The following is a 17704-nucleotide window of genomic DNA, read 5'->3' as shown; positions in this document are numbered from 1 at the left end:
TGAAGTCTTTACATGTGTTGTCTTTCAGGATATGAACCTGTGGACACGCAAACCTAGAAATGCACTACTGAAAATCGCTCCAGCAGGTTTTCCTCTCCAGAGATAATGATCTGCCATTTTTCGCACACACTTACTGTAGGTGGAGCTGTAGCACAATAGGGAAAGGACACCATAACTTCTTTTCACTTAAAAATATTGACCGATAATATCGAAATGATCAAATCATAGCTTTATGTAGGGAAAGTCATGCGATGAACACATCAGATTTTTAAATAATTTCTAATTACAATTTTGTCTAAGACTTTCGTTGGGGCAAACTGTGGTCCTTTGAAGGCTGTCTGAATTTCTCTTGACAAGACAATTACAATACTTTCAGGTAGCACTTTGTTCAAAAGGAACTCAAAACCCTCTGTTATTTTACATTTGTCCGTGTGTAATTAAATGCAACCTGAAATGAGTCTCGCTTGGATACCCATGAAACAATTTAGCATGCTTAAGATATTGTGACAGTGTAATCAGCAAAACTCTTTGTCAGTGTCCCAGAGTAGTGTGTGATTATGGTCTGGGTGCGTTGTGAACTTTGGCTGAGTTTTTGTTGGCTTTGGTATGGCGTTTAAAGGTGATCACATTTTGTCCACTTCTCTTAAGGCAAATTGCATTCTCATGATGAATTTCAGCATGCGTCTGCATTATATTATGTTGAATTTTTTTTTATTTAGATAACCTTTCTTATTGTTGGACTGTAGCACCTCATTTTCTTCTTGTCGAGTTCAAAAAGTCCAGTCAGACCTGGATCTGTCACGGTTTTTCATAGCATACTTTTAATATCATAGGGTACTGTAGTTAAGCCTTGGCTTGAAGATAAGGATTTTACAAAGGTCACTGATAAACTTTGCCTTTGACTCCAAAGTCTGGGAAGTGCCTGAAGGTGTTTTAGTAAAGAGACTGATGTTCATATGATTTGTTTTGAGAACCAACAGAGTGTGAATAGTGTAGCTGTATATGCCAGAGAAGAAGACACAATAATTGCTTGGCTGTGCTGCTGGCACCTTTGTATGCATTTCTGTGTAGCCAGTCCTTATCTTTGTTGTTAGGAGAAGCTCACAATTTCAGCATTAGGCTTTATTTTGGAGAACCATCCAGGGCTACCTCATGTCTGTTGCTGCTCTGTTAATGGGAGACCCTACAATGAATTCATGGATGGAATGCCAGTATCTGCTGCTAGTTATTTTATCCTTCATTTTTTTTTTTTTATCCCTGTCCAAGATCCAGTCCTACAATTAAATGGTCAATTAGTATAAAGGCAAATGTTGCTTTCTGGCTTGAAAACTGATACAGAAATACCAAAGTTTGATTTAATTTTCCAAACATTATATACAGCACATTATTTGATTTATATACAGTACATACTGTTGCTATGTGTTAATACTACTACCCATCTTTCCTTCAAATTACACATTTAACAAGGGACGTTTGTGGCGATTATACATGTTCATTTCCATATGATTGGTGGCTAGATGTATACACAGGATGACCCACTTCAAGATAGACACCCCACTGTAAGTGAAGTCCGATTATTCATGCCAGCACTTTGCTTTTAAAGCCGAATGTTGTGGAGCCGCCTGTCTGAGTTGGAAGGGCAGCATGGAGTCCAGTAGTAAAACACATTGCTCACTAATTGCTTACAGCACAGGCTAAATACTGCTCACTATCTTTAGTGGGCAAAGATGCTTTTCTTAGGAAACACAAATTAACTCAGCAGTTCAGTCAAGCAAGACAAATCCTGCCCCCTTGTTAAAAGTGTTTCAAGTTCTACTGTTAAACCACATGGTTGCACTAAAATGGATAATTTAATGAACGTTTAAGAGAAAGTCTACAAAGGGCCATTTAAACAGCAGTGTTTGAAAGTACAGGGCGTTATGTGAAAAAGATTTCCAAAATTGTAATGTCATCCTCCTTGAGCCGAGTCCCAGCAGTTGCGTGTGCGTTGCATGCTTGAATAAATAAAGTTTTTGGACTTTTACCTCTAGTCTATTTTTTTTATATGTATAGGTGTGCCTAGGAGTAACCTATCAGAATATTCAGACTTAAGAAGTTCTGCATGTAGAATTACTTCCAATAAAATATGGAATTTATAGAAACTTATACAAGCATAATGGCAGTACTGAAAACCTTGGCAAGTCACGTCTATAATGGCAATTCATGACTTTGACACCGTATTGTAATTTTATTTGAGCCATAAAATGCCTTGTAATGGTGAGCAAAGATGAAGGAGTCAGGCAAGGCACTTCAATACTTTATTTTATTTCTTGCTTAAAAGGTGTAGTAAAACTATTACAAAATGCCACCATTAACAACTGCAACATCCTCTTTTCAAAGAAGAACAGACAGTTGAGCAGTGAAAGGCTCTTGTGCAAAATACAAATCAGACAATCCAGAAAACTGTTAAACTGAACTTCAAATGCCTCACAATTTCTACACCAGTCTTGAGATTTTGTAATACACACACACATACACACACTTGGTTTGTTTTAAACACAAACTCCCTCACCATTGTCTAATAGTTAGCATTTTTCCCCTATCCATGGCATTTTAACTGAAAAGCCTGATGATTCTTAAAAAAAAAAAAATTATACAAAAACAAAGTGACTGCACAGGTTTAAGTGCACAGTCACGATATGTGCATTCAGCCTGAGATGCAGTCAGTGATCACGTATAACCTACCTTCACTGGCAGTGATTCATTTTAAAATTCGGCAATGATTAAAAGTTAGATTTGGTCTGGTTATCTTTCAATTACACATTATTCTTGTTGATGTGTATCTGTACCAACTTTGGTTTCACGTGCACTTGATCATGTCTTTTTAAGTTGTATTAAAAGCCAATAAAAGTATCACCGTAAGCAGAACTCTGGCATTTCTGCTTGTGTTTCAGCAGTCTGTCGTGGTCCCACAATTGACTGAATTGAACTTGACTGGTCCAATTATTCAAACAACTTTTCCAAACTTTTTTTTTTGTTGTTTGAAATCAGACTCAAATAGTGATTCAGACACATGACTGTAAAAGATCAGACAATTCTATTCCAGCAGTACCACTTCTTTTAGTGCAAATATACAATGTTCTGTAACAGCATGGAATCAACAAGTAAGGAATGGTGCCACCACTTCATATTTCAGATTTAACACTGTTTATCAAGGAAAGGAAACATTGCAGCAGTATGCTAAAGACGTGAACTTCCACTTATCTTAAGTGGCTTAGCACGCACTTGGCAACTAAGACAAGGACAGGGCTACAAAAACTAGGGAAATGAGAGAATCTTTTCAATTAGATGTTAGAAATTCTGGAAAGTGACGCTTCAAATCAAATTTCACAAGAATGATGGGTCAGTCAGCTGGCTTTCACACATATCACAGAGTTTACTTGACTAAAATGCCTTAATGGCTACAAAACGCTACAAAGAAAATGGCACAAATTAAGCAAAGTATGTATATTTCAGACCTACTTGAAATGACGACAGTTGTGATTTATTGTATTTGGTGTAACCTGACAATAGTTATGTGTTTGTTTTGTAAGTTTGCTAAATGTGTTAAGCACTTAACTCAGTAACTGGGGAAGGCATTTTCTGTGTTAACTAAAAGCCAGGTTTGATCATTTTAAGATTGTATTTAAAGTGACAATGTAAGAAAAAAAAATGGAGACTTATTTTATTAAAATAGATTTATAGGTTGCAGCCTGCTGCAACCCTAAACTTGATTAAGATGGGTTGAGAATTAAATTTCTTAGATAAATGTATTCTTTTAACAAACTGCATTCACAAAGAATCTGAGTATTTGAGATAAACAAAGGGTGATAGATGTGGTTTATTGGTCCGAATATGAAATGTTTCTGTAGGGAATTTTGAACTCTGGACTCAGTGATGCTCGTACCCATCCTTTAAATACAATAATGCCAAGTGTATTTAAAAATCAGTGATTACTGTGCCCTCTCCATGTCTTTTTAACATTACATTTAAATTATAAAAAGAAGCACTCTTTCCTCACAATGCATAACCCCCTCGCATAATACTTGGTTTACAACTCATGTCCAAATTTTTCTTCAGTAATGATTTTTGGTTTCACAGGAAGGTGGCACTCCTGTGCAAAGTCGCAGCCCTCAAGCAGATCCTTGTACAGATTCTTAACATCAGAGTACAGGGGAGCTGGATCATCCAAATTAGGGAAAAGAAGGGGCTTCTCATTGAGCAAAAGCTGCACACGATAACTTTGTTCACAGTGGTACAGAATGAAGACCAAGTTGGACGCATATGGCACAATGAAACTTGTCCTGAACAAGCGTTCTTTCTGCTGGGCAAAGTTATCAGCTGTCAGCGGAGTACTGTCCTTGAAAAAGCCCATGAGTGACATCAGTGGAAGCAGGGTCTCTGCATGGCCTACTTGAACTGTAACTGGAAATGAAATTGGATCATTCCTGAAAAAGACAATAAAATAAGTAAATACACGTTCAACTTATAATGACATGTAAAACAAGAGATATTTATATATGTATATAGATAGTTGACTGGCTTAGTCACTGAACCACCAACAAAGCAATGTTTCCTATTTAGTTAAAAAGCTGGAATTTGGCAAGACAAAGAAAAGATGTTTTGATATATCATTATTTAAAGGTAAACCCTCCACAAGAGAAAAACTAAATACCCCAAAATTTGATTAAAGTATGGTGACATTATAGAAAAAAAGAAAAATAGCCAAAACTTGTGTTTTTTGTTTGCTGACAATTTTTTTTACTTTTCAATATTTATTATTTTAACTTTCATGCTCTGTGCAGAACTAACAGGGGGTTTTGTGCAAGCGAAGGATGCAGCACTAGCCAATTGGGTGGAGGGACAACTGCAGAAGAGGCAGTGTCTTGGACACGTAAATCCAGATGTAATTGCATTTGCCAAGTACAGTGGGGTGTGAAATGGAAACGAGAAAGTCTGGCAAAGTCTAAGGCTCAAATGCTAGTGCCAGATACTGTGGCTGTGAGCGTAGGGATTACTTTGCCAGAAACAGAAATGTCAGGGAGAGAGAAGTAGAGGTGGTAGTGGTGTCCTCTGATCAAGCAGGACAGATGGTGTTAAGTTAAAACTTTAACAGGTCCATCACAAACTACTTCATTGTAATGCACATTCACATCTACAAACTATTAAAGGAGAACCCCCCCACCACCCTGCCTTACAAAATCATTTACGTGTGTGTCCAAAGCCTTAACTACTACACCACACTGCCTGCCAATAATGTTGACCCTGGGTAAAAACCCTAGAAAAAGCATATATAAAAAAGCACTTAGTTGCCCAGAATGTCTGATAGATCCGATTAACTGAGGCCTACTGTCGTATGAAATGCCATAGTTAGTGTAAATATATGATTCCACCAGAAGTGCCATCCACCACAAACTCATCTATGGGCCAGCAAATAAGCTTATTGGGTAATAGTGCATGCCCAAGCTATTTATTCTTGCATAATATTTGTAAGAATAGCAGCAGTGGATCTTTTTGATAGCCTTTATGTTTGCTAAACATTTTATACTCACATTTTAAATTGTACATATAAAACATTAGGTTTATACTGAACACACACAGATGACACAAGGAAAAAGCTTGGTTTGCTGCTGAAACAGGTATTAATGAGGCCAGCAGGGGGCACTTAACCTGTGGTTTGTATGTGGATCCTGTAGGTGCAACAACATGAACACTGTGCTGTGAAAATGGCACAGTCCTTCAAATGAGACATAAATGTAAGGTCCTGACTCGCTGTGGTCATCATAAAACCTTGGATATCCTTTGTAAAGAGTAGGGTGGGGTGTATCCCAGTGTCCTGGTTAAACTACCAACTGTGACTTAGTCATTCTGGCCCCCTAATCATCCATGTGTCTCTAATTGGCTAACTATCTCTCACCCCTTCACCACTTAATAGCTAACGTGGGAGGAGCATACTGGCACAAAATGGCTGCCATTGCATCTTCCAGGTGGGTGCTGCACATTATTGCTGGGTGAAGTGGCTGTCCTCACTATGTAAAGTGCTTTGAGTAGTGAGAAAGCATTATATAAATGTAAAGAATTATTATCATACACTTGAGAAATCAAAAAAGAAAACAATATGATTTATATTTAACTTGATTAGACAGCTGTAAGTAATATAAAATTCTTGAACAAAACTATCTTTTATTATGAACTATTTTGCTTTTTAGGATATACTGAAAAAAGCAAAAAATGACAAGAACAAGTGTTTATTCATACATGCCAGCAAAAGAAATGGAATTTAGAACATCTATGCCTGATGACGAGACATCAAAATGTCTTTTGTTTGCACTGATACATATAACAATAAGGCTTTCACTGTATCATTATGCATAAGCATTTTGACAATTAACAGTTATGGCTTGAATGAACAAACACCCACTCCAAAAGTTAGTGTTCCAACTCAATACCTACAACATATGATGTGCCATTAAAAGTATTGCCCCTTCTTAATTTACTCTATTTTTGCTTATTCATAACACTCGATTGATTCTAATCTCCAAAGGAACTAAGAATGATATAAAAGACAACTTAACTATAACATAGTATGCCATTTTTAATGATCATTTGATTAACTGAAGGAAAAAAGTTCAACACCTAGATCATCCATGTGAAAAAGTAACTGAGCACCCCCCAAACATAACACTTGATTGTGCCACTGTTAGAAGCAACAACTGCCATCCAACGATTCCAGAAAAAGGAACTCAGTCTTTGACATCGCTGTGGAGAAGTATTGGCCCACTCTTTTCTACAGAATTCTTTACATTTTTGCCACATTAGCAGGGATTTAGACTATAAACTGCCCATTTAAGGTCCCGCCACAATATCTCAATGGAGATTTTGACTAGGCCAATCCAAAACCTTAATTGTATTTTTTTAAGCCATTCAGAGGTGGACTTTGCATTATTGTCCTGCTGCATTACCTTCAGATCAAAAACTGACATTCTCCTTTAGTACAGTCTGGTAGAGAGCTGTGGATATTATATTCTTATTGTGGAAAGCACTGTTAGCTTTGTGCCAGATGTAACGGAATCCATGTCTTCCAAAAAGTTCCGTTTTTGACTATTGATTCCGTAGAACTTTATCCCAAAAATATCTGAGTAATCAAGGTGTTTTTTGGCAGATGTTAGACAAGCCTTTATGTTCATCTTATTTAGCAGTGGCTTTTGCCTAGTTTTCTTCCTAACGGTGGAATCATGAACACTGACATTAGCCGAGATGAGATAGGCCTGCAGGTCTTTCAATGTTTGTCTGCATTCTTCTCTGACTTCCCATCTATGCACTCTTAGAGTAATTTTGATATGGCGGCCACTTCTGGACAGATTTACCACTCTTCCAAGTTTTCCCCAGTTTGAAGATGACGTCTCTCATGATGGTTCACTCAAGTCCTAGGGTTTTAGAGATCCCTTTGTAACCCTTTCCCGGTTGATATATTTTAGGAACTTTCTTTTTCAAGTCTACTGAAATTTCTTTTGATCGAGATATGGTGTGCTGCTTATTAAGACCCTGTAGCATGCTTCAAATTGCTGGAAATGTTCTGTTTAAGTGATATTTAAATTCAACAAGACTGGTAGCAATCAAGCATGGGTGTGTCCAGTCTAATTTAATTTGTTATTTAAATTTGGTTCATTGGTTGATAGAGTAACTAAGGGGGCAAGAACTCTTTCATATGATTGATACAGATGTTGGTGAACTTTTTTCCTTAATTAAATGGATCTTTTAACAACTGTGCATCATGTTTACTCAGGTTATCTTTTGTATTATACTAAATTTGTTTGGAGGTAAGAAACAATTAAGTTATAAATAAGCAAAAAATAAGAGGAAATCAGGATGGTGCAAATACATTTTCATGGCACAATAGTACAGACAAATAAGTTCACTCATTTTAGTTTGTCAGTTTCGTTTTTGAAAATGTGGAATGTCTGTTTATTATTATAAAAGTACACTATATGATATATCTTTATATTATGCTTTATATATTTTCAAATTGATTACGTATATGTTACATTTTCTTATATGTGTTTGCCTGTTGATCTGTCATGGACTGGTGGACCATTTCTGCTTGGTTTCAGTGAAGTACTCTTCACCTTGAATTGGATTGAGTGAGTTTGAAAATGCATTTATGTATAATTTATGTTTACTATTTAAAATTTCTTACAGTTACTGAATTCCTACCTAATAACTGGCAAACAGTTAAAGAACCTGGACAGTATTTTTAAAGTGTGGGAACAATGATGGTAGACTGAAATATATATATATAACTAATATGGTTTTGAATGTCAGCTACATTAAATATACAAAGGAGAAAGCGTATATATAGCAATTCTTGAATCCTTTGTATCAGAAATACCCCTGAGCCTGTACTAGCATCAATAGACCAACACAACTTGGATGTAGAGTGTTTAGTCATTATTAATGGAAAACTCTGTTTAACAACTTGACATACTGTACTCTAGGGAAAATAGACTGTATACCATATATATTTTCAACTAAATTGTCATGCATTGTCTTTTGGACAAGTGCTAGATGATAGTTAGCTTTCCAAAATAACACAGTGACAGAAAAAAACTACAGTATAATTGCAAAATTCAAAGTCTGTTAATTAAAAAAAAAATGATGGACACTGAAGCACACACAATTCAAATGATCATCAGTAGAAGTTAACTTCAGTCTTGGTATCTGTATAATTAGGCATATATCACACTGCTAAATGAGCTTTAATGTAACCATATTCACTTAAATGACCAATAGGTCAATGCCACCCACTGCAAAATGACAAGGCTATCCAATATATTCTCTCCACTTTATTAAAATCAATCCAATTTCAACTGCACATTAATAGAGAACAGTTATTCTTTAACACAGAAGAACAAAGAGGGAATTTATTTATTTTCAAAACCCTGATTCAAAAAAAGGAAAAAGAAAGAACATTTTGGAATTGCACATTCAAGGAATAAATAATGAGACAGCAAAGACTGACTAACATTGACACTCCAAATGCAGTTCCTGTCAAAATTTCATTGAAGCAGGTATTAACATATCCCACTGTCCATGTGTACTACTAAAAGCAAGTAGATTGTTTTTGCTATAATGACAATTGGACTAAGTAGTAAAAGATTAACTGTTTCAAAAGGCATTTATTATTATATGACATACAGTTCTTGTGTCCCATTTTAGCGTTACCTTTGTCCACTTTTAACAACCAAAATGGCAACAGTAGCTAATCAGCAAGCTACATAAACTTGTGTTATCCTAAAGCTGTTAGGCAAAACTGCAGTTTCAAAGAAAATTAAAAAAAGCTACTGCCTTATGAGGGAAAATTTGTTTTAAAAGTTAAATACTCAACGATACTACAGTAAAGGTCCTGTTATAGTCATAGTAAAAGACGTCAAGCCCAAATGTGTCAGACTAATTATTAAGACTGGAGGGACACAATCCTGGGCAAGAACTCAGACCTTGCAGACAGCACAATTACCACTGTACATTTTCTAGGCAGTAATGACTGAATTTTTTCCCTTATGGCTACTGGAATTTATTGTACACACTGCCCATTTGCCTCCGGTAACCTACAGTTCTTCCTGTTGGTGTACCATCAATATGAATAGAATAATAATAGAAGAATAGGTGAGGTCAAATACTCAGATAACATGAACAGCCTTTGCTTCAGCAGTATTGTTTGGCCCACTTTTGTACTACTAAATAAGTTTAATGCACAAAACATTAAGTAAAATAATACACAAAGATTTTGCAATTTTGCAAAATGACATGATTCAGATCAATAAAACTACAAGCAAAAAAAAATGCTCTGAATATATTGCTGCGAAAACTGAATTTTACTCTCTTTCCATTCTATTCTATAAAGTCAGTGGATAAACAGATTAAACATAAATAACTAGCCAACCCGCGGCGTAGCATATACCGCATAATCAGGCCGCTTTTTTAATGATTTTTAAGCACAGGGAAAAAATTAACATTTGAAAAATCTGTAATTTAATAAACCACCAAGAAAAGTAACATTGTAACAATGCACGGTACGAACCAACATACAGTTGTCCATGACTGAAAACTGGAGGACCGCCGTCGCGCCTTCTCCTCCCAGATAGAGGGACGGGGGTGGACGGCGCTCGGGCTCAGAGGGCGGAACGGGAGGAGAGGAGAGGGGAAGGACACCCATTCCGCTCCCTCCATCATGCTAGTCTGCTGATTTCTCGTTCAGTATGCACTGCCTGCTCATGTGCCCACCCCCAACTCATCACCTGAGTCGTTTTCGTCTTTGCACAGTCTACATGCATCTGTGAGTCACGTTGACTGTTCATTTTCCAAACAGCACCTCATTCACTTTTGTCTCTGGTACAGTCCAAATGCACCTCTGAGCCACGTAGACTTTTCATTGTTCTTTGCGGTTCTGGCTGCTTTTCTATATATAATCCACCAAGTCACCCGACCATGGTAGTAGTGGGGGGGTGGGGATTTTGGGAGTGTGTACAAAGGGCAGGGACGTAATCGATGCAAGCGTATGACCCGCACTTACTGGGAATTCCTCGTTCGTGGCGAACAATTGCAAGCCCCGGTTTCCAGCACGAATGGGGTTCGACGGCTTACCCACGCCTCTCTGCGCCGGGCAGACACACGTTGATCCATTCAGTGTAGCCCGTGTGCAGTTATCTGCAGGAATCTGTATAACATTGAAAGAAGTGTTGTTTCCATGAAATACATTTGAAGCAACGTGGCTCACAGCTGGATTGACGCTGTGTTTTGTGTCACCCGACCATGGTAGTAGCGGGGTGGGGGGGTGTACAAAGGGCAGGGACGTAATCAGTGCGAGCGTATGACCCGCACTTACTGGGAATTCCTCGTTCGTGGGGAACAATTGTAAGCCCCGGTTTCCAGCACGAATGGGGTTCAACGGCTTACCCACACCTCTCTGCGCCGGGTAGACACACGTTGATCCATTCAGTGTACCGCGCGTGCAGTTACCTGATGCAAGAATCTGTATAACATTGAAAGAAGTATTGTTTCCATGAAATACATTTGACGTGGTGGCAATGGAAGGCAAATGAACAGTCAACGTGGTTCACAGCTGGATTGACGCCATGTTTTGTGTCACCCGACCATGATAGTAGCGAGGGGGGGGGTGTACAAAGGGCAGGGACGTAATCAGTGCGAGCGTATGACCCGCACTTAATGGGAATTCCTCGTTCATGGGGAACAATTGCAAGTCCCAGTTTCCAGCACGAATGGGATTCAACGGCTTACCCACGCCTCTCTGCGCCGGGTAGACACACGTTGATCCATTCAGTGTAGCGCGCATGCAGTTATCTGCAGGAATCTGTACAACATTGAAAGAAGTGTTGTTTCCATGAAAAACATTTGAAGCGGTAGCCATGGAGGGGCAAATGAACAGTCAACGTGGCAGCACAGACCAAAGCGAGTGAGTAGGTGTTTGATGAGCTGTTCGAGTTGGTGGGCAGTGCTCTGAGGTGCGTTCCCTATCACGTGGGAGGAGGTGTAGAGTTTCTGGGCAGGGCTTCGTTGTTCCTTTCCCATGGTTTTCGATGGTGGACGCGATCGGGTGTCGTAACAGAAAAGAATAATGAAAAGTCAACGTGGCTCAGAGGTGCATGTGGATTCCTAGCACAGACGAAAGCGACTTACGGGGTGGTCGGTGAGTTGTTGCATCCGGGCACATGAGCAGGCAGTGTGAATACCTAGAGAGCGAGGGTGGACGCGGGCCGGGGAATAAAGAGTGTTGGTGGGCAGGGAAGCGTTTTCCGTGTTCCTGCATGACCATCTAAGAAGACGCATGTTTGTTGCGGATGCGAATTACTGTATGTAGCGTGTAAAACAGTTTGCGATGGTGTACGCGGTTGTGCGTCATAACCGAAAAGTCAACGTGGCTCAGAGGTGCATGTGGACTGTAGCACAGACGAACATAAATGACGGCGTGTTTTCCGAGGCGTCGCATCCGAGTTGGTGGGCGTGGCTCTGCGAGTTGTCGTCGTATCCAATGGTCTTAGAGTTGGTGGGTGTGGCTGTCTTGCGTGCTTTCCATGGGTGTCTACTTGTCAGCGGCTTAGTGAATTATATATATAGATAATGAGGGAAAGGAATGTGAAGATGGAATGCAGCTCACCTAGAAATGACTCACTGCTTGCATTTGTTATTAAGTAATAAACCCAAACCAGCATTAATGTAAGTACACTAAATACTGCAATTTCCTTCCTACCAGGCATCAAATATAAAACTGATATTATGTAAGTCAAATGTACATAAATAGGTGTAGCTTTTCACATCTCAGGACTTGTGCTGCAAAGATATTTAACTCTACTCTAAAATATAAAAACAATAGCTCTGCATAATTATTTCACATCATCAATCAAGAGACTTCGGTTTACTTGCTTGTGATAAAATAACATGATTTTAATTAATTCCAATGCAAGTAAAAAGGAATTTATATAATAAAAAGCCAAAATTCTTACATTTAAAAATAATTACTATATAATGTAAGTTTACTGTACATTCAGCCTGTAACAGATCAAGTAATTTAAAATACAAAGCTGCATAGAACCTGATATTCAAACCAAAAAATCTAAACGGAATTAATTTCTTTTTGTAAACCACAAACCATAAAGTATATGCAAACCATGTATCACTGCATCCTTGAGATGTTTGTGCACTCTTTTTTTCTTGTACTCAGTGTTTCTTGGAACTGCATGTTGATTAGTGAAGTATTTTCAATTCAGGTCATGGGATCAAAAGATATCATGTGTTAACCTTGAAGACATTTATGGCTGATGTGTTTTATACTGTAAGTATTGCATTTTTAGGTGTGTTTACATATAATGTGTAACACACCTGTTGCAAAACCCCATGTCTGTCTGTCTGTTCACATGAAACAAAACGGCCCCCTGTGGACCAATTTTGTTGAGATGTCACACACTTCTTCAAAGAAATTTGTCAAGACAGTTCAATTTTCATTCAGGTATTTCAAACAGATCATGCTGCAAGTTTGTGCAGCAAGTTTGCAAAGTTTTCATCTTAAAACAGAAACGTTTATGCGTCTTCAACTAAGAATTTGTATACTGTTTCAATTTTACCTTGAGGGCGGTTGCTTTAACTTGTGTATTTGGTAAATTATACTCTTTTACTCATTGGTCAGCTGCTCAGATATCTGATGCAAGTGAATCAAATGCTGGGCAGAGTGCCCATTATCCCTCAAACAGGTCACACAGCAGAATCCTTCTGTTGCTGCTTTAGGTGAGTTAACTTATAAAGAAAATTAATTACTTCTCTGGAAATAAATGAAAGGGGAAAGCAATTATATAAACATATAAAAGACTGAATTGATTAAACAATATTATCTGCAGATTATTATTGTAAAGAAGTGACATTATCAACCTGCAGCTAATTAATAACATGGAAAAGGTGAAGCTGCCCTAACGTATATAAACATAGGATGGGTTTAAAAATGAACATTGGCAACGGGAGGTGGGAGGCTTCAGTGGCTTACACGCCTGATCTCTGGTACAGAGCCCCTAATCTTTCAGTGTCAGATATACATAAACAATCATGGCAAGCCACTGATAATCTTGACCATCATGTAATATTAGTATTCCCGTTTTACAATAAATCAGTTCCTTTACAAGTTCTTATTTATATAATTTTAACATATTACTGTGTTTTAACTAATTTTAATAGTTAGATGATAACTTATTTCAGTTCACTTTCCCTTTTCATATGGTAATATTAATACTGATTTTATACTAGTATTGGTCACTTTGTATTGTAAGGTTTATAAACTCTTTTGGGACTCTCCCCAACAGGATTACATGCCGTAGAGCGTCCCGAAGTGTGATTGCCGCATCTGTGGAAGACAGCATATCGGTCGCTGAGGCAACCGCAGGCTCCCAGCGCTGTACTAGTTCACCGCAAAACCAAATTAGAAAAGATTGCAGCCGCGCTAAAAGAGCTTGCCTTCAATGGGTGATGCAAGGAACATTATAAATGCAGGGAACAGTATTACTTGGCTACGACCCTGCCTGATTGCTGTGTCTGTGTATAGAAAAGTGGTAGATCCTGCTACAATAAATAACCGTGCTGTTCCTGTTTAAAGTTGAATAAAAGCTGGTTTCGCTAAAGTACTGAGACTCAGCCTCGTGTTTTGGGGTGCAAGACAGGGACTCGCATGTCACAGCATTAACAGATATTTTTCAGTTGATAATTATTCAATACTGTTAGATATACTTTCAAAATGTTTTGTTTAAGAAAATTGAAAGACAGTCACAGACCATCACTAAAACACATCACTCAATCCCTTTTTTTTTTTTTACATCACTTCAATTGAAATCTGCTGTGTATGAAAGCTATTGAGCCACCACAAGCCGATTTGTGTTCCGTTTTTAACTCAATTGTGAAGTGCTGTTAAAAAGCACATATTTAATGTAGTCTACTAACAAAGGTATTTGCATTCTATTACTGCTATTACTTTTAAACATGACTCGTTACAAAACACTTTAATAAATAAAAATGTGATAATTGACCCTTGGATGAAGTAAATAAAAAATGCGAATTGCTCCAACATTTAAATCAGTTAACTTAGTTGCCAAAAGCCATTACATCATTTGTACATTGTCTAACTTGTTGTAAGTGTGTTGTGCATGTTTTGTAATGAATTTATAAAAAAGCAATTTACAAATGCTTACAATTTTATAGTCACTTTCACACACAACTATAATTCTGGTCTTGGATATTTTTTTTCTTTTTGATTATGTTTAAAAACCCACCCAAATGACAATAAAGTTGACCTGAGGTTTAGGGCTGAATTTGATTTGGATGAATGCAAAAAATGCAGAATAGTACAAATGAGGATGGTGCATCTTAGGCATAATTATTTCAGTCTGTGCAAGTTTGTGAAGCATATACATACAGTAAATTGGAGAAAAAGAATAATTCTATGTTGAAGGGGAAAAAGTTATAAACACAATGTTTCAGCTGCTCAACCTTGATCACACTTTTCATAAATACTCAATTGCTGACACTTTATTCAAAATGTGCTTTTTTTTATAATATTTTATTGTGAAATTTGCCTTCATTTTTTTCTTTTGTAGGTACATGCTGCTCTAGTCCTTCCCAAACTCCCATATACATAATTATAGTATATCTTTAAGCATTTACACATGTTTATGTTGTGCTTAAGTTAAGCCTGTTATTACCAATCGAACAGAGGGTAGCATTTCATAATGTTACAGATAGAAGTGCTTGAAAATGCCTTATTTACTGCTTTGTTTGAAGTTGGCTGTAGCAGAATTCAAGAGTCAATGGTATGCCACTGAAATTTAGTTAAACCAGTTGTTTGACCCCAATACCGAAAAAAAAAAACCACACAGAAGAATATCCTACACACAACACTGCATAAGAAGAAAACAAAGCTATGGTATGAAAGGCTGTTTTCATACAAACAAGCATGAAAAGACAAACATAAACAAGATCGTGCTCATAAGACTGATAAAGATGGAGAGCCAAAAGATGTGGTTCAGGGAAAGAATTTCATTCTCTACACAAAAATCTAAAAAAAGGCACCATTGTAGTAATAAACTTATTTATTTCTAATGCTCGTTAAAAAAAAAAATAAAAAAATAAAAAAATTTGTCTCCTTGTTATTATAAGTAAACAAACCATTTAATTAAATAATTCTGCCATTTTAAGTCAAAAAGTAAAGTCACTATGAAAATACCATGTACCATTCAAATATATACACCATGCTGCTGGCAAAGTAAACAGGTTTTTAGATTATAATACTTTACAGAGGGTGCTGAAACCATGGTTTCACATAACAGAATATCAAAGTATATTAAAACCTGTTACCAGCAAGCCACTTTATTCCTGGATATAATAGCATTTCATATGCTTAATCGCTGCAGGTCCCTAAAAGTAACTTGGGGCCAACTGCGGAACCTGTACAGTGTAATGTCTTTCACCTCAAACTCTCATAGTATACTACTGCAGTAACCTACTGTAGAACATTTTGCTACTACAAAAAGAACAAATTAAGTACATTTATTTAACACAATAAACCTGTTTAAGGATTACTATAGTATTATCAAAGGAATCCTACAGTAATAATTAGGGCTTATACAGGAGGTTTCATAGGCCTTGGCTTTCACATTATTAGAAGTACACTGCTGAAAGTTTATATTTGCATTATTAATTATGTAACTTATTAAAGTTAACATTATGTTTTCCGCAACATTCACATAGCAAGTTATTTAGCAGGTTCAGAAGTGATCTCTTATTTAACCTTGGCCTCTCCAAACAGGAATCACACTTTTGTCTCAACTGTGAAGTGGTGGTAAGATCATCAACATAATCATGCACAATAAAAGCAAGGATGCCCAGCTCAAAATAGCATGAAGTGAAGTCATGTTGCAATTTCTGCTAACTTTCCTGCAACTATCAATTTTCAGTATTATAAAAATAATCTACAGAATTACTCCAAAGACTGAATAAATCAGTCTGTAATTAAATTATGACTAATGACTTCAATGGTCAAATAATTTATAGTCTGATTTTTTTTCTTTAATTTGGTTCTGTTATTAAAAGCTGCAAGTTCACTTGGTGGTTAATAGTTTTAACTCTATCCAGCTCATTCTGGGACCAATGCCCATATTTATCAGAGTAGGAAAACAGTTCTGACTATAAAATCTCAAAGTGACGCAAATTTGGTTGTACTTTTAGAAGTAAGGGTAAAAGAATTTTAGAAAATTTTCTAAATTTAGGAAACTATTCCTAACTTCATCTAGATTTAGGAGAGCTCGTAAGCCCTCCTAACTCACTAGGAGCTGCCAGAAGATGGTGTTCAGGCAGAGATTGGCAGACATTTTCCAGGTAAGGTAAAATGTTTTAGAAATGCTGGACAACAATGAGCTTGTAAAATATATCAATTTCACTGAGACAGTATAATATTTTAACAAATGTTGTACAGTAAGTGACTACTACATCTATGCAGAGAAGCCCTGCACTGTTTGTTGAAATGAAAGTGTTGGTAATGTGACTTGTTAAATGACGATTTGGGTATGTCACAACCAACCATTTCTTGAATTTTGCACCAAACTTTGAACGCCTTTACAACGCGTTAAGTGATATGCGGATTCATACATTTCCCCACCACTCCATGTAAGAGAATGTTAAAGCAACCTGCATTCATGCAAACTGGCATTCACATAAAGACAGATCATTGCTCCAAGTGTGGATATGTATGCATATGTGAATTACAAACAATATCATAGTATCAACACACAGGTAGTCATGGATGCAAACTGTACTGTAGTAGCCAACATACTACCCTGAAGATAAACAGGGCAGGATGGGTGAAAAAAGTTATAAACACAGAAATGTCACACAGGCATGCTAAACTCCACATTCCACAAACCCCTGGAACATTCGCATTACAGTTTATAAGCTGGGGAAGGTTCAAGAAGGCAGGTGCAGACTTCCAGGGCATTGGATAAATAGAGCCTTGCAGAAGATTGTGGGGGGGGGGGGGATCACTGAAAGAGGTACAGCACACCTCTGTGGAAGATGATTTGGAACACCGGAAGCAAGAATGCGACTTATAGCAATGGCTAGTTTCAGTATAACTGTTACTTTA

The 17704-nt window shown here is 37.3% G+C and overlaps 1 protein-coding gene across 1 annotated transcript in view; it reads right to left on the bottom strand.

The window, feature by feature from the left end:
• Positions 1-2284: 2284 nt before the first annotated feature.
• The window catches only part of minpp1b (multiple inositol-polyphosphate phosphatase 1b), a 72751-nt gene continuing 57331 nt past the window's right edge, over positions 2285-17704 (bottom strand). The window contains exon 5 of the mRNA XM_028795420.2: positions 2285-4466. Within this exon, the coding sequence (XP_028651253.1) occupies positions 4070-4466 (397 nt within the window). The 3' untranslated portion in view covers positions 2285-4069. The remainder of the gene's footprint in view (positions 4467-17704) is intronic.

The sequence above is a fragment of the Erpetoichthys calabaricus genome, chromosome 2, assembly GCF_900747795.2.
Source record: "Erpetoichthys calabaricus chromosome 2, fErpCal1.3, whole genome shotgun sequence".
NCBI lineage: Eukaryota > Metazoa > Chordata > Cladistia > Polypteriformes > Polypteridae > Erpetoichthys > Erpetoichthys calabaricus.
Note: the sequence above shows the minus strand (reverse complement) of the source record. Positions and strands in the feature narration are given on the sequence as shown.